This window comes from Epinephelus lanceolatus, chromosome 7, assembly GCF_041903045.1.
Source record: "Epinephelus lanceolatus isolate andai-2023 chromosome 7, ASM4190304v1, whole genome shotgun sequence".
Classification (NCBI taxonomy): Eukaryota; Metazoa; Chordata; class Actinopteri; order Perciformes; family Serranidae; genus Epinephelus; species Epinephelus lanceolatus.
The window spans coordinates 23,187,736-23,209,525 of NC_135740.1; the positions used below are offsets into that span (position 1 = coordinate 23,187,736).

The 21,790-nt window shown below is 41.9% G+C and overlaps 1 protein-coding gene across 2 annotated transcripts in view; it reads right to left on the reverse strand.

Annotated features, from left to right (window-relative positions):
- The window catches only part of spock1 (SPARC (osteonectin), cwcv and kazal like domains proteoglycan 1), a 156,488-nt gene extending 135,324 nt beyond the window's left edge, over positions 1 to 21,164 (reverse strand). Inside the window, exons 1-2 of one of the 2 annotated variants that reach the window (XM_033633715.2) lie at positions 20,944 to 21,164; positions 20,244 to 20,381 (exon numbers count right to left, since the gene is read on the reverse strand). In XM_033633715.2, coding sequence (XP_033489606.1) covers positions 20,244 to 20,378 — 135 coding nt within the window. In that variant the 5' untranslated portion in view covers positions 20,379 to 20,381; positions 20,944 to 21,164. The remainder of the gene's footprint in view (positions 1 to 20,243; positions 20,382 to 20,943) is intronic. The other variant, XM_078169329.1, reaches the window with a different exon arrangement.
- Positions 21,165 to 21,790: the final 626 nt, after the last annotated feature.

The window sequence follows — 21,790 nt, forward strand, 5'->3', positions numbered from 1 at the left end:
AGAAGACAGAGATTCTGATGTTAAAATACTCTAATACTATTTTTTTTTCATGTATGTGGCATATACCAAAATATATAAACATTTGACACAGGGAAACAAGATTAAAACTTTGAAATGTGTTGTTCATTTCATTGGGGTTAGGTCTAGATGATTTAATGACCACATCATTTTTTGTGCTTTAAGATTTTAAAATTAAAATCTTGTTTTGCATCAAGAAACATACACAAATGTGATGGAGTTTTAATGGTTTCACAGGGAAAAGAGTGTGCAGCAATAAAAGGGCAACATCCCAGTCAAAGTCCATCTGATCTGACCGAAGAAAAACTCGAAAGACTGCTTCAGCAATGGTGCAGAAATAGTTTTTTTTGTCCAGTTAGTAACTGTGATATTTCAGTTTGATTTAAAGCCTTGCTGAATGGTGCTTTGTGTGCGAACAATGACAGAAATCCTTGTCGGAGTATCTCATTTTATTAATCCTACTTTATACAATCATTTAACTGTTATAAAAAAGGATGATTTTATTCAGTCAGGTAAGCACTCTTCTATATCTACTCCTACATCAAGTCATTTTGTAATTGTAATAATTACCAAATGACTTTTAAATTAGACTTTCTCCTTCAAACCTGTATCAATGTGTTCAAAATCAAAAAGTTAAAATAGGATACAAGGGATAAAAACACCATCTGGCTTAAATCTGGTTACGCGTATCTCTCTGGATTTGAAAGTCAGCCTGAAACAGGACGTCCAGCCAGCTGTTACTCTGACAACACTACGGCATCTGACTGTTGTGTAGTGCCAGAGAAAATGGATGCAGAGTTGGCAGCGATGGGCTAAAACTAACTTCAGTACCACCACCATCACCCAGATCAGCAGCAGTCCATCTATCTGAGAGGTTAAAGTAGAACACTGTGTCCGATGCTGTTTTTATCCATTTGAACTTTTCATTTCTGACCCGCAACACAGAGCTGTATGACTCACTCACCCCGCTCTGACAGCAGAAGCACACTAGCGTAGAGACCAACAATAAACTGGATTCTTCTCCATTAAGAGCGGTCAACAACAACATGGTGCTGAAAATACACTGCCTGGATTATAGCTGGGAGTGTAAATACTCATTTCTACCCTGTCACCCAGGGAGAACATTCATTATACCAGGGGAAATTTGATGTAATTCAGAATTCAGATTTTTTATTCTACCAGAATTTTAGGCATTTTGTTTTCAGCCAGGCTACGGGTATGAAACTGTAGATGGCATTGCTGGTTGTTCAGGTGGTAACCACTTTGGTCCAGACATGTGTGAACAGCTACTGGAAAGCATGATATTTGGTACAGTCATTCATGTCCCCTGTGAGTTAACGATGGTCATTCTGGCGTGAAGTTTCCTGACTGTCAGGTCACTGGGTCAAGGATCCTACTAAGATCCAACCAGAGTTATGGTGGCCAGACATCTTCATATACCTTGTGGAAAAACCCAGTGTCTATACGAAAGAATAACTCCAGACACACAAATCTCTCGATGCATACAGTTTTGTATTTTGTGGTCATGTCCAGGAAACACTGAGATTTGTCGAATGATTTTTGTTTATTACATACGGACGTGCTACCGAGCCAGCAACAAGGACATAAATCGAAGCTATATAAGACATAAACAAGTCAAACAACTGTATACCGACAGCAAATTGCACTTCATGGTTCGCTTAGTATGAAGTTCTTTTCATTGTTCCAGGTATTTTAGAACAATGCAAATACTGCTGCCAGTAGGTGTATGTGAAAAAAGGCCTAAATATTGTTTCATGCTGAAACTGTAGGGTTCCATGAAATACATATGTGAATATTATGTAGATTGCTTGTTTACATCAAATTCTAGCAACCATAAAGGTCTTGGTTTAGCTTCAAACGGCGTCCTTGGCGATGGATTTCTTTAGAAATGAAGGTTATCCTTTTTGTATTCCTGTTCTGACAGCCAACGGCACAACAAGACATTTTTATTTCGGATATCTCAACCCTTTCTCTCCGGTTTCCACTGTTTTTCTGCCACCACGATGCAACTGCTATGACGTAACTGTGATGTCCACTCCAGATTGGTCTATAATGACCGAATACTTGCAAAACTAAAGACATTCCATTCAGCCTCAGCTGTAGTTCATGTTGAGTGTAACTGGCAAATGTTAGCATGCTAACATGGTAGCATGGATAGAGAACAAATGTGCCTTCGACCAGCCTCACAGCACTCACAGAGATCACGCAAGGATGTTGCTATAGGGCTGAAATGAAGTCCAATCTTTATGGGCCTTTGCATTTAACCAAACAACAGCGACATCATGTGCCGGCATCGGAAGCAACGTCAGCCTCTAGTGTGACATCTAACATATGCATCAGCAGCGTGTTCTAAACCGTAACAATGGCATTGACATGGCAATCATTTAGGGTCCCTGTTATACAGCGGCTGACCTTGTCCTCTGCTCAGAGGGTAAGAGGCTCCAGGACCAGATTGTTTTCCCAATTTGCAGACATTTTGCTGCTCTTCTTCTTCTTTGAGTTAGCTGCTAACTGCTATCGGCTAGTTTTTAAATCTCCTACGGTGGGTTGCACACAAACACCAAAACATCACACCAGTGCAGACCATGATCATATCCTGCTGGCTGTCCTGTTTATACAGATGATGTTTTGGTGCTGTTACTACTTACAATGCCAACTTAAAGATGAGACAACTAATCCCCCTCATTCCACAATAGTACCTTTTATGGAAGAGCTGATGAGAAAACACACAAGTATGTAATATGAGGAGAGAGACAAATAGAGAAAGAGATAGCAGGAAAAGAACAAAGGCTGTTGTACTACTATGACACACTTCTGAGACCATTAGGCCATGAGAAGTGCTAATACAAACAACTCTTCACAGGAAAGACTTTCACAAAAAGCTGCAGTCAGTTCAGTTTCACTTAGTTTCCAAGAGGTCTTTCGGAGAAACTAATGCTGTCTAACTACATTACCCAAAGGGGTATTGGTTTAACTGTCCTCACACTCATGCAGAGAGTCCATGACTTTACATGCAGCATTCATTCAACCCCTCAGGGCTTGACTATTTGTTGCCATTACCTGCAATTCCCTAGAGTTTGTGTGTCATAAACAAGAGTGCAGCGGGGAGTTATTTAGCTGGAGAAAACTACAAAATGACGCAGTGAGGAATATGGAAAGGCACTAAAAGCTACAAGGAGCCGATCTGCCACATCTCTGTGTCAATCTCTCCCTCCCCTCCTCTCTCCCTCTCTCCCAGGAGCATCACATGAGCTGCAGCAGCAGACACCTCCTGAATTATTGAAGCAGACAAGACATCTCTCAAACACACGCACACTCACACACACAAACAGTAACTGTATCCTTTGTCCTTGGGGGGAAAATTAGATAATGACCAATTCAATCTGACATGGTTTTAGAGACCATAAACATCAGAGTGGGAGAAAGTGAGGGAGGAAGAGGAGAGAGGCTGACACTGATCAAAAGGAGAGCTTGGGAGGTGTGAAAAAGAGAAACAGACTGCCCATGATTTATTTCACATTGTGACACTCAGGGTTGTAGAGGCTACTTTCAAATGTGATCTGTGCAAGGCTTGTGTATAAAATCCACTGCATTACATAATTGATTAGGCTGCCTCCGAAACACTAGCCCGTCAATTTATTCCAAAGAACGATATGTAATTGGAATGCTGTTAGTATGATCAGCTACCACAACAGGCAGAGCAATGATTGCGTCCATCATCTCAATAACAGCTACTGTGATTACAGGGAACAAGCAGAGGCAGACACGTATTATCAATCAAAGCACAAGATAGAACCTTATTACATGATAGTGAAAAGAGGGAAATGTTGGTCACACTGTGGCAGCTACATATTGCGAGATAAAAGATGATTATTATGAAAGAACAGTAAAATGAACAACACTGATAAATATCTGTGTCTGATGTTCACATCCCTACTGATTAACTCTTATCTGTTATGATGTTTACATTTTTGGTTTATGTTGAATTGGATGGGTTTCAGCGCCTCTTAAAATTCTGGACAAAAAGCATTTTTATCACTATAGGATGCTGAAGGAATACAATTAACTGATCTTTGACCATTATGTTTTTTAAATTTGTGCCTTGTTTATAAAATTTTAAATGGTTTGGGTTCCTCTTCCACTGCATGATTTTGTGTATGTTCGCTCAGTTCGGAGCAGCAGCTCTGTCAGCACTTTCAAAACCAACTAAAAAAGTCTGTAAAAAGCTGTTCAGCATTATACTCACCGACCTTGAATTCAGTTTTATGGTCTTCATGACTTGCTATTATTTGACAGACATGCACCTGTGATGTGTTATTGTGTGTAGCTTTTTACTGTGTGTCTTGTGTGTTCTCTTTTGTATCACGTAGTATGATTTTAATCTGCACTGTTTGTTGATGGGCATTGAAATGTCAAAAAATGTTTTACATGTTACATGTTTGTTGAGCTGTGTACTAACAGTATCCCAAACATTTCCAACAATGTTCCAACCCAGAGAAATCTGTCATTTTAATCAATGACCTAGGAAGTGTCATTTGGTTGCTGTCACCTGTCTATGGCGTCATATTGAAGCTAGAAGCTGTAATAAGTTGACATTTTATACAGTTTTAAGCCACATTTTTACAACACACTTTTTAGATACTGGCCGTTTTTAACTCTTTCCCCAACACTAATGAGATTGTCCATCATTTATGACCCAAAGTTCCCTGCCATTGACGAGATTTTTCAGCAATCCGTGATTACACTGTTGTAAGCTAGGGGGCACTGTTACACATCTTGTGCAACAGAACAACACAAACAAAGAAGAAGATGCACTGGAAACTGGAAGAAGATGATTACAGAAATGTAGCCTCTTGTAAACTGCACAAAAATGCCAGCGCCAATGGAAAATTTACGGTTGCACAAGTGGTTGAGATGTTGATAGTCTCCGACTTCCTCGAATTCTTGCTTTGATCAACATTCTGAATCCGGTCAACATTCTGAGAGGTCCCTTCTTTAGTTTCATGTATATAATGTTTACATATTTATAGAACAAATTATTCTGTGGGTCTTGAAAGATTGGTGAAAATGATAAAAAATGCTGGAGATGGCTGGCAACTTAAAAATAATAATCTGGTGGGCAAAGTGTTAACTATATGTTTTAATCGGATAAAAGATTTTAGTCATCAGATGTTTGAATTTTAAGTTACTGGAGAAATAGGCTGAGCAAACTTCAGTGGCAGCTCGGTTCCAGACCTTGCCATGATAAACAGCTTTGGTGAAACACTGAATTTTAATGTGACACTGCTTTATTCTGTGTTTTCACTGGTTTAAATCACTGGGTACATTGGTTTTGGAGAGGAAGAGACTTCTGTGGATTATTCGGCTTCCACTAAAACTTCCTGAAAAGCAACAAAGACAGAATCCTAACCAGGAGAAACTGACTGTACTTAATGTTTAGTGCTAGTTAGCAAATATTTACAGGCTAACATGCTAAGCTAAGATAGTGAACAGGGCAAACATCAAACCTGCTAAACATCATCATGATAGCTTTGTCATTGTGTTGCATGTTAATGTGCTGAAGGTAGCTGAAAGCACAGAAAAGAGTCAAGAAACAAAACACCTCATCAAAGGACGATGTGATGGAGATAAAGGAAATAAAAAAGCAGAGACTGATCAACAAGATTCTCATGTGCCAAAATGCTATGTGCTTATGTCCAAGCATCACTATGCCAAATCATCTACATCCAAAAATACCCCTTAAAAAATGACACTATGTTCATCTACTGTATACAATTACAAATTTTTATTTCAGATGTCCACTGGGTTCATTTTCAGGGTCACTGTCCAAAGCAAAGACCTCACACTCCCAACACAACAACACTACCACTGTGCGATCAGGGACTTCCTATTCAGTAACAAGCAGGCAAACAAGGCCGCTGTGGCTCATCTCCACCTAAAGATTCAACTTATAAAACAGATTACAAAACAACATTGAAGGGATGTAGAGGGAGCCAAACCCGCAGGAAGAAACATCTGATCATGCAGTACAGCTAGAGCACAATGGAGGTGACAGCTTCATTAATGGCGACAGAAACACACACAAAGATGTACAAAACTAGTCTGACATACAGAGTACACGTCTCTATTTTCACTGACACACAGACATGATGATCAAAACAAGCTATGCATGTTTTATGCACAAAACTATACACAATTCTGTTCACATGCAAGTTTTGTTTCTACACACACACGCACTGATATCCTCCCCTTCCATCAAAACCAGCTTTCACAGACGTGAGTTAAAACCCTGCAATATCACAGACATATGTTGACAGAAAGCTGGCTGCCTGTCATTAGTATAATGTAGACTTCCTAACAACGACAGCAGACATGCATGAAAATGAAATATGGTGAAAATTTAGCGAAGACAGCTTGAAGCCATATGGATCACTACTGCATGCAGGGTAATGGCACATTATTAACCCTGGGAATTCAATTTAAAATGAATCTGTTTTAGTGCTGAAATCATCAGTCGAATAATCAATCAGATGATTGACAGGCAATTATTCACAAATAGTTTTTTTAATTGAATTGTTCATATCAACTTTTACTGTTTCTGAAATATGAGAATATAAAACCTTTCTCAGTTTAACATCACTGTAAACTGAATATCTTTGGCTATGGAACTGTTGTTCAGACAAAACAAGACATTTTTACGTGCCACCTCTTTTTCACTATTTTTAAGACTTTGCATACAAAAGGTTTAAATTTATTTTTTAAAAGTCAACTATTAATCAACAGTCATGGGTTGCAGCCCCATTACAGTTATGCTGAAGTTAGTTTGCAATTATATTAGATCCTTAGCAGAATATCGCAGCCTGAGTCAGTGTCTTCGTTTAAGTCTCTTCTAAAAATATGCTTCAAAAGAAGAGTTGTTCTGAGCTGTCTGTCTATTACATTGCTTTGTCATTGATTTTATTCCCCATTTATTATCTTGATAGTTCTGGCCTCCTTTATTTGATCTTTTAATTTGGTGTCATTTTATGACATTTTAGTTTGTTTCACACTCCTTGTGTTTTAAATGTGTTTAGTTTTTGAGCAGCACATCATAACTGTGTTTTAAAAGGTGCTATATAAATAAAGCTTCCATCCATCCATCTTCTAACCCGCTTCATCCTCTTGAGGGTCGCGGGGGGGCTGGAGCCTATCCCAGCTGACATTGGGCGAGAGGCAGGGTACACCCTGGACAGGTCGCCAGACTATCGCAGGGCTGACACATAGAGACAGATAACCATTCACACTCACATTCACACCTACGGACAATTTAGAGTTATCAATTAACCTAATCCCCAATCTGCATGTCTTTGGACTGTGGGGGGAAGCCGGAGTGCCCGGAGAGAACCCACACTGACACGGGGAGAACATGCAAACTCCGCACAGAAGGGCTCCCACACCCGGGATTGAACTGGGAACCCTCTTGCTGTTAGGCCACCATACCACCGTGCTGCCCTAAATAAAGCTTCTTCTTCTCATTATTATTATTATCATAGAAATAGAATGACAGTAGAATGCACATTCCCATTCAAATCAGCGTAGCAGGATGGTCAAAGGGACGGCCAATTCTATGTGTACGGTTGCCATTGCAACAGTTGTAGCAGCAGTCCCTTAAGTCACTGAGATGAGGTTTTTCTGTAACAACCAAATGAGCAGTGGAACTGTATATTTTCAAATAAGAAATTATATGTTATTACCTTAACTATCATTTCCCAGTTTATTTTGTTGACATTAATGCATGTTTGTTGGAACTTAATGTATTGTTGCTATAGCTGCCTCCAAAGAGCGAGTGAGGACCGCTCTTCAGTGGAAAGCTGAGACAGAGAGAGACGGCGGAGATAAACACCGTGCAGATTGGCATATTTTTCATCTAATTGGGTGTGGTGGTGATTTATGTTGACCATGCCAGAGTTGGTGATTGTTGGAACAGTGGACAAACTAACATGACTAACCAGACTGTTTGTTTTCCGATGAGTTAACAGGTCTACTCAGCTGATGTTTGTCTTAGTTTGGTGAAAGATAGGAACTTGGATTGGTGTACGGTTGTACGTTTTGTTTAGTAAGGGAAATAGGTGTAAGAATAGGCCAAAACAGAGTTCTCAGACAAGTGACACACTTTACAGCCACACTGTTGTGTGTTGTCATACCTAACAACAATCATTGTTTTCTTTTGTACTAGTTAAATGACCATGTTAAACAGTTCAATATCTTTGTAGTTATTGTATTTCTGTGATCTCAGCAGAGAACAAGAATACTGTAGGATTAGCATGTTAGTTTTTGTAGTTTAGCATGTTAGCATGCTAACATTTGCTAATGAACTCTAAATACAAAGCACAGCTGAGGCTGATGGGAACATCATTGCAGGTATTTAGCCATAATCCAAAGTTTGGGGGGAAAAAACTGAGCTGGTGAAGGCACTATATGAAAAGTGATAACCCTTAACTTTTCATATAGCACCTTCTGCAGGTCAAAACTTTATTTAAAGTTGTTACAATTTATCCATTAGCAATCTATCCATTAGTTTTATCACAGCAAAAACCCCAAAATGTCAACCTCATGGTGGTGTGAGTAGAGTAGTCAGAAAAAGTCAAATTCAATGGGAATCATCTTGAGACCATAAATGTCTGTACAAAAGTTCATGGCAATCCATCCTATAGTTTAAGGACCAACAGACCGACGATCTCTATAATGTATTACCACTAGCATGGCTAAAAGGCCAATATGCTGCACCTGTTCATTGATCTGAAACATTGTACGCAATGATCTGACACATCCAGAGATATTAAAATGGTATCTACCTCAATGGCAAATTCTTTAAAGGTAAACAAATGTATTACATCTCATGGTACTGACCATCATGTCACCTGACTGACAAGGTAATAATGCTGGTGGCTAAATACAAGTATCAGTTTGGTACGTGCAGTAAAGGTGATCCGATGCAATCCCTCCTCTAAGAATAGAAACAGGATTTTCTACACTTCAGTGTGGAGCTAACAACGGTAAAAATATCTGCCTCCTAATAGAATATTGGTCAAAGAAAAAGATCCACATCCAGAAAAAGTGGTGGAGTATTTTCCAATGGTCCGAGGGTGGTTTCTCTGTCTTGGTAAATATTTAGACACGAGCTGCAAATCAGACAGCATCTCTTCAAAAGAATCAACAGCCTAGTAGGAGCGCTTAATATCAGCGCCAAATAGACCGGCAGAAAGACAATCCCCACAGAGAGAGAGAGGGAGAGAGAGAGAGAGGGAGAGAGAGAGAGGGAGTTTGGAGGGGCTGCCATGACAAAGCTGACACAAACACACACACACGTTTTATTGATGATGGATTCCACATTTCTCCCATCCCTCTGTCCTCCGCCTGTCCATCTGTTCAGCCCACAGTGTTCATGGGCTTCACATGAAAGCTCCTCCTCTTCCTCTTTCTTATCATCAGCCAAAATTACACTGGCAATCCTTTCGCTCCCCTGCCTTGTCTGTCTCTGAATATTCTACCCTCTAACGCACACACTAAACCTATTTATCCTGGTCATAGGGGACAGTGACCTTTGTCTCGCCTGTGACCGAATTGTCCTCCAACGTGCTCATGTGTATGTGTGTTTGTGTGTGTCTTCCTCCCCCTTCACACTCTCATTGATTATATAAAGGCTCCAATCAGTTTTACCAGGCCCTGTAAATTTACTGATCGATCCCTCCAAGAGCCTCGGGGTGGATGGGAAGCTGTGTGTGTGTGCGTGTTTAGGTGAGCATTCATACACATGCAGAGACAGCGGTTGGAGAGAGATGTGAAAATTTTCCATGAGTCCGTTTAAAGGGGAACTACATGACACAGAAAAAAACTCTCCCTCAGTGCTGAGATTAGAATCAGCATTTTTTCATTTGAAATCAATAGCTCAGGGTGAGAGGCACGCATGCAGAAGGAAAGCATGGAAAAGGGGAAAGGGAAGAAAGGACCAGAAAGCGCAGGAGTGAGAAGGTTTATTTTGAAGGGCACTGTTTCATCGGGAATTAGTCAAGTATAAAACGAGAGAGGGAAGAGCGGGGAGAGAGTGGAGGTGATAAACGGCATGAGGAGACGGTGTAGAGGCAGCTTAAGAGGAGAAAGAGAAATGGAGGACAGAGCAGGGTAGAGATAAGAAAGAATGACAGGTGTTCACCCAAGTCTTCGCTTAATTGACGGGAATACTGTATGTCTGCAAGGGAGTATTCACTCACAGGTTTATGTCTGTCTGTCTGTGTGTGTGTGTGTGTGTGTGTGTGTGTGTGCGCGTGTGAGAGAAGGTGAAGGTGACTCCAGGGTTCGTCTTGTCTAAGCTGCTTCTCTAAACCGCACCCCGCCCCTCCCCCTCAGCTGCACAACCAGCCAATCAGGACACACACACATACACACCAGGGTGCAAACATAGACACAACAAAAGACAACCAGTTAATTTGGATGCAGTGGGAAGCTCCCATGTGTGAATGTGTTCACCGTGAGTCAGAATGGGGGCTGAATAAGGAACGTGCAAGCTCAGCAAAACTCTCTCCTCTATATATGGAAGAGGGGAAAACATGTAATACAAGCTACCACACCGACCAGCTTTGAAATGGAAATATTAGTGTCACCGAGGCTGCTTACATTGCAGGGAAACACATAGTAACTCAAAAAATTGCTGTACACACACACACACATGCACACACAGTCCTTGTGTTTTGATAAAGAAAGACAGCGGGGTCGGTGATTGACAGCCCTGGAGAGACTGTCGCCTCAGAAAAGCGAAGACTAATGATAAAATATGACAAATATTTAATTGCCACCATGAGACTGCGCCGAGACAGGCCGCACGCCCTGACACATACAGTCACAACGCAGCCGCACAAACACAAACAGATTCTCAACCTGCCGCCAGATCCACCAGCTAATGAATAGACAGTCTGGAGACGGCGTGCATTTACACAAATATATGAGGAGAATATGCAGCACACATCCCATGTCCCTCGCAAATAAGATTTAGCGCGTTCCTGTAAACCTGACAGCATGCGAACGGAGTGGAAGACAGGATTTGGGTTAGAAAAACGAGAGAAAAGGGAAAGGGAAGGAGGACAGGGACAAGAAAAGCCTCTTTTAGGAGAAACAAACAACAGGCTCAGAAGAGTGAAAACAACTTTTCCTCCTCTTGAGGATAAAAGTGGGTCTGCCTGAATGGCAATGACAGCTTTTCTGTCACTGTTTGCAGAGAGAGATTCTGATAAGAGACACAAGAGAGGAGAGGAGAGGAGAGGAGAGGAGAGGAGAGGAGAGGAGAGGAGATTACACAACACAATGCGACCTGTGACAAAATTAAGATTAAAATTACTAAAAATCTGATTAAAGTAAACACTCAGTTAATTCAGTCCAAAATAGGACTGAGGTTTAACACATGGCCCAAGACGAGACAAAAAATTGTCCACATGTTAGAGCTGCAATGATTGGTTAATTGAAAAATAATTAATCTCTAATTATTTTGATAATCGTTTAATTTTTCAGTCATTTTTTAGCAAAAAAATTCAAAAATTTGTTGTTTTACACTTCTTAAATGTGAGAATTTGTGGCTTTTCTTTGTCATTTATGACAGTAAATGAGGAGTCTTTGAGGTTTGGACAGTTGGTTGGACAAAACAAATTTAGCTTTTTTTTTTTTACATTTTCTGTCATGATCCTGTGTTTGTTTATATTCTGTTATCCTATAGATTTTGTTTTGGAGGGTTCTGTTTATGTTCCTTGTTTCATGTCATTCATTCATGTTTAATCTGCTTCCTGTTTTATTTTGTAGATTCTCTCCTCGTGTAGTTTTACTTCCTGTCTTTATGTGTTTTCCCACCTGTTTTCTGTCACATCTGTCTCCTTAGTCCTTCCCTGTTCCCAGAGTCTTCCCTTCACACCTGTTCTGTATTAGTCCTGTTTGCTCCACCCTGGTGTTCCCAACCACACCCTTGTTGGCCCAATTCCAATCCGATCCCTTACAGACTCACTGATTTAGAGGCGCGTTCATGTGAAGTGCGTGAGTGTGTGAGGGCTGTCCCATTGTCAAATCGTCAAGTCAGAGAGTCAGTGAGTGAGCCCTTTATGCCCCCTTACCGTAGGTCAGCATCAATGCAGACTTACGGTAAGGAAATTACCCACAGTTCATAGCGTTGTGACGTCAAATACAGGGGTTGCCCTCGGAACACCGGACTGAAAACACGGTCGGCAGATATGCAAACGGTAACGTTATGGAAGGAGAGCGAAAAAACAGATAGATAAACAATGAAACATTAGCCTACATTAACAAGGATTTAAGATGGTACATAAACACACATGAAGTCAGAGGAATACCAGTGGTTATATTCCACACACAAAGAATATCTATCTATCTATCTATAGATATATATAGATATATATTCTTTGTGTGTGGAATATATGCTGACAATAACCGATAAATGATGACGCCCAGAACCGCCAATGTTAACAACATTTTGTAGAGAGGGGGATAAGTGCTGTCCCATTCCTATTTGTAGCATCCGGAGCCCTTTCAGACTCTCACACTCAATCACTTACAGCTAACGTCAGTTAAGTAAGTGAGGGTTCAGGGCTTGAGTCTTTAGGGGCCGGATTGGAATTGGGCCATTGTTAGCCAATCTCTGTTTCCCTCCTTTTGCCCGTGTCCCCCAATCCAGCTGTGTCTCGTTCTTGTGATTAGTTTTCTGTTGTTAGGTATGGCGTGACCTGTGTGTCTCCCTTTGTTCTTTGTCAGTTCATCCGTGTTCATTCCCGCATTGATTCCTGTGCTCACCCCCGTGTTCCTGGTGTCTTTCCCTGCTCCATTTCCTGCCTGGTTTTCTGTTTGGATTTGGGATTTGAGTTCATCGTATTATTTATTCATTTTCCATAACTGTCACCGGGGGGCTGGAGCCTATCCCAGCTGACACTGGGCGAGAGGTGGGGTACACCCTGGACAGGCCGCCAGACTGTCACACCTACGGACAATCTAGGGTCACCAATTTGGTCTTTGGATTGTGGGAGGAAGCCGGAGTACCCGGAGAAAACCCACACTGACACAGGGAGAACATGCAAACGCCACACAGAAGGGTTCCCCCACCCTGGGTTCGAAGCAGGAACCCTCTTGCTGTGCAACAATGCAAACCACTGAACCACCATGCCGCAGTATTGCCTCAGTTGGTTTTCAGTTTAGTTTTGGTTCTGCTTTCATTTGGACTTCTAGTTACCTGCCTGTACCAGATGTTTTCTATCGGCTGCATTAAAGCTTGCTTTTTGTTAAAAATTCACCCTGCCTGTTAGTCTGCATTTGGGTCCTCCTTGAACTAATACATGACATAATCAAGAAAATAATCAGCAGATCAGTTGATAATGAAAATAATTGGTCGCAGCTCGACTACATACCCACTCGCCTGAGATTCATGACATCAGCAGTCCTGACGATCCACTCTCTACACACATTCTCCATCAAACTTATGCTCCTGCTATACACAGACTCTCCAACACTAATGCTTACTGTACCTTTACCTCAATACAAACCACCCAATAATTTCCTCGCACCACATAAATCCACCAATAATAGGCTCGCTCAGGCCAGAATAGCACAATCGGCCTAAACTGGCCAGCCCAGCAATGCACACACCATAATGTGTATTAGCTGACAGACGTCACCACTGTATAAAAAGCAATTACACCAGGAGCTTCTTAAACTGCTGTTCTCCAACCTTTCAATAAACTCCCCAATCGTTGAGTTCCAAATTATCAGTGTTTCCGCTTTTCACTGCGGAGACCACTTAAGATTGAGGTCGGCAGTTTTGACGCGAAAGGTGAACGAGGTGAAGTAATTAGGCGCATAATTTAGAAATAGTGAAGGACTATAATTATCAGCTAAAATTGTGCCTATTACTGTAAGAACACTTCAGGAAAAGTGTTTTCAGGTTCACAAAACTTATAAATACATTGAGTGTAAATCTGTCTGAGGACAGTTACTGTAGAGAGAACGAATGCATTACCAGCACCATAAAGAGACAGTGCGGAAATCACTGTAGTTACACATTGATGGTCACACTGGTGACAGTCTCACCCCTGCATGCTGGTGCTACCAGATTTATATTGGTTAATAAGATCTTTTGTTTTACTGCTGCTGCTCCCGCTGCTATTCCAGCAGGACCCTCCAATATCCTCCTCTCATCCTGACCAGAATACTTTGATGTAGCCAACAACACCAGGCAGCTGCAGGCTTACAACAAAGTTGACCCTGCTTGAAACAGAAACACAGTCGAACTCAGCGCTGCATACAAATGTGTGTATATTCACTGCAGCTATACTTTATTTGCATAAAAGCACATGAAAATTAAAGTGGAGATTGTAACCTAAGGAAAATTAAAAATACTGTTGGAATAAATTACAAGTGATTTGGCAAAAGATCAAGAGAGGTGGTCGAGCAAATTTAGAGATTAAGAAACTGTTTAATTGGTCAAAAACACTTAGATCCTCTAACAAGCTGAGCAAGCTCTGAACCGTCCACAGAGCATACTGGAACTAAAGGCACTGCACCAGCAAAATGAAATAAGACAATTTTCCACAAGACAACTCAACTAATCAGACAGTTATACAACGGCGGCGGGTGTGTGAAGAATTAGACGAGCTCAGCCAGCAAGCCTGTCCACAAACTTCAGTCTGTGGCCAATACAGTGTGTCATTTATTCCACAAATGTGTCCTTTTATTTCTGCAAACCAGCTGAAATCATGTCTGCTTCAAGTACACAAGCCAGTAACAAAGACGTTGCTTTTGACTGAGGAGAAATGTTTTAACTGACAAAATGTGATGGTAATGAAGACATTTTATAATTTCCACTGCAGAGAATAAAACTGTCTCCGTCTGCATCATATCTTCTAATAGTCTAGTTGTAAGGAATGTGCCTATAGGCAAAAGAATAAATCAAATGCTATTTTCCTTATGTTTTCAAGATACGCCACCTGAACTTTGACTGTTTAACTATTGCACCGGCTCCCCTGCCAACAAATGGACGCTCATACATTATGCAGGAGGGAGCAAGTGGCTCATCAGGGATGCAGAGTGAAACATGGCAGGCAGGGGAGAACAGCAGAGAGGTGGAGCCATGGGTGAGGGCAGAGGGAGAAGGAGGTGGGAGGAGGGAGGAGGGGTAGATAGAGAGGGCCATGGTTGAGGAAGCACAGGGTCATTCACAGCTCCAGAGACAGAGGAAGAAAATGAGTGAAAGGGAGAAGCGTGGAGGAAAAATTTGGAGTTCATGACTCGGTGAGAATTAAGTGGAGGGTTGTGAGACTGACTGAGTGACAGAGAGACAAGAGGGGGTTTTAGAAGCAGATAGTGTGCTTCACGTGGTCAGGGTGGAAAGGACGAGACAGGATTTAGATGTGGTGGACAATTGTGACATCAAATCATGATGGTTTCATAATGAAGCTCACCTGATACCTGAATTAAAAAAGGATGAAGAATTTCTGAAAAATTTGTCTGACACTGTTTATTATATGTATATGCATTTTTTTTTTTACCAAGGTTCGCATAAATCTTGCTATTAAAGACATAGACAAAACCCATTCTCACTCCTGATGCTTGGTCAATGGCCCTTTAGCACCAGTCACCAACGCACAGAGGCACTCTTTAGCATCATTACATTTGTTGACGCTCCAGGCAACTACTGTAGTATAAAGAGCAAGTCTGCATTGGGTGGGTGGAACTGGAGGTGGATGGGTCAAAAAGACTCTGAACTTTGACCCAGGAACCCGCTGTTTGTGTCCAGGGTGAAACCAGAAGTCAAACATGCTGTTTTAATAACAACATAGACATTACATTACATTATGTTAAGCCAAACCATGATGTTTTTTTCTAAACCTAACCATGTGCTTTTGTTGCCGAAACCCACGGAAGTAAATGTAAAAAACATTAGTTTTTTACCTATGTTCTGTTTGTTTTGAATAAGACTATTTGCATTTATGAATAGAAACTGATATTTTCCTGAGAAAAATTGAAGTTCATTTTAAAAAGAGACGATGCATGTAAAGAGCGCAAATATACATGCCATCCCTGAACGTCCAAAAGTGACCAAGGAGGCACACCTAGCGCATCATGTGTTGACGAGGTGGCTCACTGACCAAGCATTGGTATTCAACGAGTTGGAAGTGAGAATGTGTTGGACAAATTCATGTTCTGATACTGATGGCAAGGTAAATATTATGCTAACTCACCCTTGTATTCTGAATCATTTCAAGTCGCATTCCGTTGCATCCAAACCTGCTCACAAATGTGGCTGAGGTTCTGAAAAGGTCTTGTGAGCAGGTTCTTCCTATATTTGCTTTGCTCATATCAACACATACATGAAAACTGAGACTTACTCAGTGATGGGGGCTACATAGGCACTATTATGGTCTCTCTCACAGGGTTTGGTGGGCCGGCAGCTGCTTCACTGATGCTAGCTACCTCTTGGCTAGTAACGTTAGCTGTAACATTAGCCTACTGGTTATCAGTTGCCTCTTCAGCCTAGCTGGTAGCAGCATTCTGAGATGACTGAAAAAAGTTGGTCATCACATTGTTATTTGGGTTTAAAGCTCTTTCCAGCTCCGTTTTTTTCTTCTCTTTCTTTAACAGAAGCCCAATTTATATGCAGGTCTTGAAATCGCAAACTCCGTTATTAGGCATTTTAATAATGAAACAGGCCACATTTTACTAAAGCAACATTAAAAACAGTGTTTGTTTTATTGTTTTTTTAAAAAGTGATGGGGGATATTTTGTTTCAAAATAAAATTTGAGTATCATTGTTTATATCTGAATGAACATGATTATTGCAGGTCACTATGGGCTCCCCTTAGCAGCTGGGCCTCAAAAAGCTTCTCCTTTCGTTGTGGGATTTCGATCCTAAATTTTCAGAATTTAAACCAGCTTTTTTTGTCACCACAACTCTAAATAAGCCTTCATGGACATGTCACACAATACGATTTAAGACCATGACTGACGACCAGTGATTACACCACACATTTCTCACAACCGTCAACTTATCGGGGAAAACTGCGGAGTGTAAAAGGGGTCTTTGAAGACAACATGATCACATCTACAGTACCTTGAGATCAGGCCTAAGATTTAGATGGTTGCAACTAAGATTGGTTGTTCTGTAGTTTGAAAATGACTCATAGAAATCCCTATTTCTCCTAATCTCAGGTCTTGCTGTCTGTGATAATAAAGGGTTTGGCACCGGACAGGGAAGGAAAGAAATGAGTAAGACAGAATGGAGGAGGAGGAGAAGACACAGTGGGACAAAAGGCGGCCAATGTTGGAGGAGACAAATTACGACCAGCAGGTTTTTCCTATGTGATAGGGCAGACAATGCACACAGACGCACACGTAAACAGAACAGCAGGTTGGTAGCATTGCTTGAAATATTAAACATAAATGTCACAGCCTTTCCCTCGATCCATTGCTCCTCTTCTCCCCTCCTTCCCCTCCCTCCTCTCCGCTCCTGTCCTCCGCCCTCCACTGACAGTTTCCTGTTAATGAGTTTCACTTGCACAGGAGACCACAGAGAGAAATAAAGAGTGGGCAGCAGGTTCACACACACACACACACACACACACACACACACACACACACACACACACACACACTGCAGGTAGTAGAGCCCTGAGTGTATACAGACATGACTAATACTGACTCTCACATCGCCGATCCAGTGCTGTACGGAGAAGGCCGGCTCTAATAAGGCCAAAGTTAGCCCACTGTCTCCTGAAATCTCTGGAGAACACGTTAGCAGGCAGCAAAGGACATCGTCATGTTAGGAGTATGGTATCAAAATGAAAAGCCGGCGGTTTCACTGCTGTCACCATCAGCCCGATGACGACTGCTTAGACTGGAGACTGTGTTAGTTTAGCATTGTTGAGGCCAGAGCCGGGGCTGACAGGAAGATTGTGGGAGTCAACATATTCTGAGAAGAACACAAGCTTGTTCTAAGTCTATCCCAACACCAAGAGTAACTAAAGTCATTATGTTCATGACATGATGGATTCTGTGTAAATACAACCAGCCCCTTTAATTCTCCCTTAAGTAGCTGTAAGGTTGTTAAAACCACACCGTCTGGCAGCATCACATATATTCTCTTCAAGCTCCTCACTGAAGCTGTATGATGTTTACACTGAGTGAAGTATTCACATCCAAGACTGCGTGTTTGCATGGCTGCACCATTCCATCAAATGGAAGTCAGATGGATGTGTTGTGCATAATTTTATACACATTTCCCCCAAATTAACTATGATATATTTGGCATCTTTCAAAACAGCCCAGTCTCCAGAATAAATGTTGGCATTCTACATTGCTGTAAACCATGGATGTTTCCATATGTGTGCGGAGTTTGCATGTTCTCCCTGTGTCAGCATGGGTTTTCTCCAGGTGCTCCGGTTTCCTCGTACAGTCCAAAGACATGCAGGTTAATTGGTGACTCCTAATTGGCCGTAGGTGTGAATCTGAGTGTGAATGGTTGTCTGTATGTGATAGCTTTGTGATAGTCTGGTGACCTGTCCAGGGTGTACCCTGCCTCTCACCCAATGTCTGCTGGGATAGGCTCCGGCGATCCCAAACAGGATAAGCGCTTACGGAAACGAATGTTGTAACAGTGATCTTAAGTGCGATATTGTAGGTAATTGGACTTGCTTGAGTTTCTTGAAGACGTTTCACCTCTCATCCAAACATCTTCAAGAAATCCAAGCAAGTCCAGTTGACTACGATATAGCATTTAAGATTACCATGACCTGGATGACTGAGGATCTTCACCAACATGTTGCGACAGTGCTGTAATTAACTTGAGGTTAGGTTTAGGCACAAAAACAACTTGGTTAGGGTTAGGAAAACACCATGTTTTGGCTTTAGATACCCAGCTAGACGTGTCCTGACATCTCATTAAAAATGAGTTGTCTGTCCATTTGTTGGTCTCCAACAGTGGTGACAAACCCAGCTCATACACATGTAATCTGAATTATGTCACTTTAGAAATGCTGATATGATGTGTATGAAATTTGTAACATATCCGTGCTTTGCAGAAACCCAAAATGCCAACATTTATTCTGGAAACTGGGCTGTTGAAAACACGTGGGTTTGAACAATGCGGCTGCACAGCAACTGGCAGAAAATGTGCTTTAGTTCTTACTTCACAATAATTAAACCTACATGTTGGTGTCACTGCAGAGAATCGTGCCCAGACTTCCAAGTGGCTTTCAGCAAAATTATATGAAGCACCTTCCGTATTCACTAAGTTTTTCTTCAACTCAAAGCTTAAGGCTGTTCTTCAGAGCATCTCACAGACGGTTTAAACCGTAGCAACCAAGGTTTCAAATCTTGACCCAAATCTCGGACAATTGCGGTGTTTATCTGAGTGTAAGACACTTGTGCATCAATACTGTGTGTGTCTGTACTGACTTGATGGCACATTGAGTGAGCTGGCCTACAGTTGACTGAAGAGCTATCATGGCCACTTCTGAGGAAGCAATATCATCCAATTTATGTCTGATATCCCTGAAGAAAGGAGCCTCGATGATTCACCATAATGGACTTACGTCTGACATGGACCTCTGCACATGGGCGCACTAGCTTCTGTGTCTACAACAGACTTCACATGTACTGTATGTTCTTTTTCTTAACAGAAAGGCAGAAATACCAAACTGAAGCCATTACTGCAGAGGTTGTTCCGGATGTTGACTGTAATAGATGATCAATTACCAGCAATAAAAGCCCACCGTTCTGGTACAGCTACTTGAAAATGGAATGAAATAACGACATTTCTTAATGTCAACATTGGCAGGTAAAAACAGTTGATTTGTTTGGGGAAATCATTCAGTCAGTCAAATCATAAGCTCTGAAGTTTTTTCTTTCTTCTCTCCATCAGATGCAGAACTCTGATGTTCTCTGTCTATGAGTCTGCTTCTCTTTCAACCAGGATCTGAACCTGCTGAGTTTCTACAAGGTGGATTATGCCTGCTGGCAAGTGCTCAAGTACTCACAGGGTGTATCAAGGGCGTAGTGCGCTTTTCTCTCTCTCTCTCTCTCTCTTTCTCTCTTTCTCTTACACACACACACACACACACACACACAATGAAGCTAATTATGGTGCTCCTTTTGGCTAGATGTTGTGTTTCTCAGTTCAAACTCACATCTCTGAATCTGTTCCAGGATCTGTCCTTGTTGTATTGAGCCACGGTGCTCAGCCATTTGTCGTTATTGTTACCGGAGACCGCCGTTTCTCTGCTCAGCAAGAGAGCCACGACAGGTAGCAGAAAGAAGAACATCTTCTGAAAGCAAAGACACAGAGCGAGAGAGAGAAAGAGGGAGAGAGAGAAAAACACAGGGGCATTAGACGGATAGTGAGAAAACAGATGCAGAGGAAGAGGAGGATGCAGCAAAGTGTTTAGAAGAGCAGCATGAAGTGAGACAGAGCACTTTACAGAACACACAACTCTCACATTGTGACGCAGGATGGGTCAGGATGTTAAAAAAAAAAAAAAAAAAGCAGAGGAACCGAGCCACTGTTTGTGACTGCAGAGTGCTCATTTTATCAAATTGCTGATCCGTCTTCTAATCGGATTATAAACATTGGAGAGTTGTCACCGCGGCAGATGGGGGGCACCGTGAAACGATTAGCTCGCGAGCTTCCCCTCCGCCAATTTAAAAAGCAATTAGCGGCGTCAACAATATTGGCGCCCCCACGGAGCTTTGTCTTGGCTCTCATCTGCTTTCTCCTCCATCCAGCAGCGAGCAGCACCATGAAAGTCGACAACTACTCACTTTCATTTCCAGTTTATATTTCTTTGATAAGAACAAAAAAAAAAATGACAGCAGCGGTGCTTCACCTACCTGGGATAGTTCGTTGGTGTCCAATGTGAAGGATTCCCGGGGGTAAATAAGTCCACGGCCCCGGGCACTCCGGTGGCACCCGACTGCTTTGTAGGATTGACGGTAAAAAGGGAGCTGCGAGGACGAGCGGACCGGGAGCTTTCTCCTCCTCCTCGGTCACCAGACACCGCCTCCTTTCTCTCCTCCTCTCCCTCTCTCTCCAATACGCATTCACCGTGTCATTGATTTTAAGCAGGGGGGAATTTTTTTTTTTTTTTTTTTTTTTTTTTTTTATGTTCGCACCAGAGCGCGAGCAGGATTTGGGAGCCGTGTCACACAGCTGTTCCAGGCTGTACACACATTTCATTTTAGTCACGCGCCTCTCTTGTGAAATTCAAGCTCGCGTCCAGTATAGTAAATAAAATTAAGACGCACACACACCGTAAAATCAGCGCTGTGTTGGTGCGTGAAGCGTCTCCAGCTCGGGCTGATCCGCTGAGGGCTGCGCGCCTTTCAACACCATGGACAGAGGCTGGACACACCAAACGCTCCTTTTTTTAATGAAAACACAATTCATAAATGGGCCACATAACTAGGGCATTCATTTTGGGGGGATATAACGATATATGTTTAAATATTTAATCTGCAACTCTGCTGAGGCTCACTCGGGGTTTTTTTCCGCTTTGGCAACACTTGTTTCTCCTTTTTTCTGTCTTTGCATAATGTGCGTCTGGATGTGTGTGTGGAGTTCAGAGAGAAGATTGTGTCTGCTGTTCAGTAAAGCTGTGGCGCTACTGTTGGTGTCAGTGTGGTGAGGAGGACCGTGGATGGATTACGGTGCTGCGGGCACAGGATTAGGGGCCCAAAC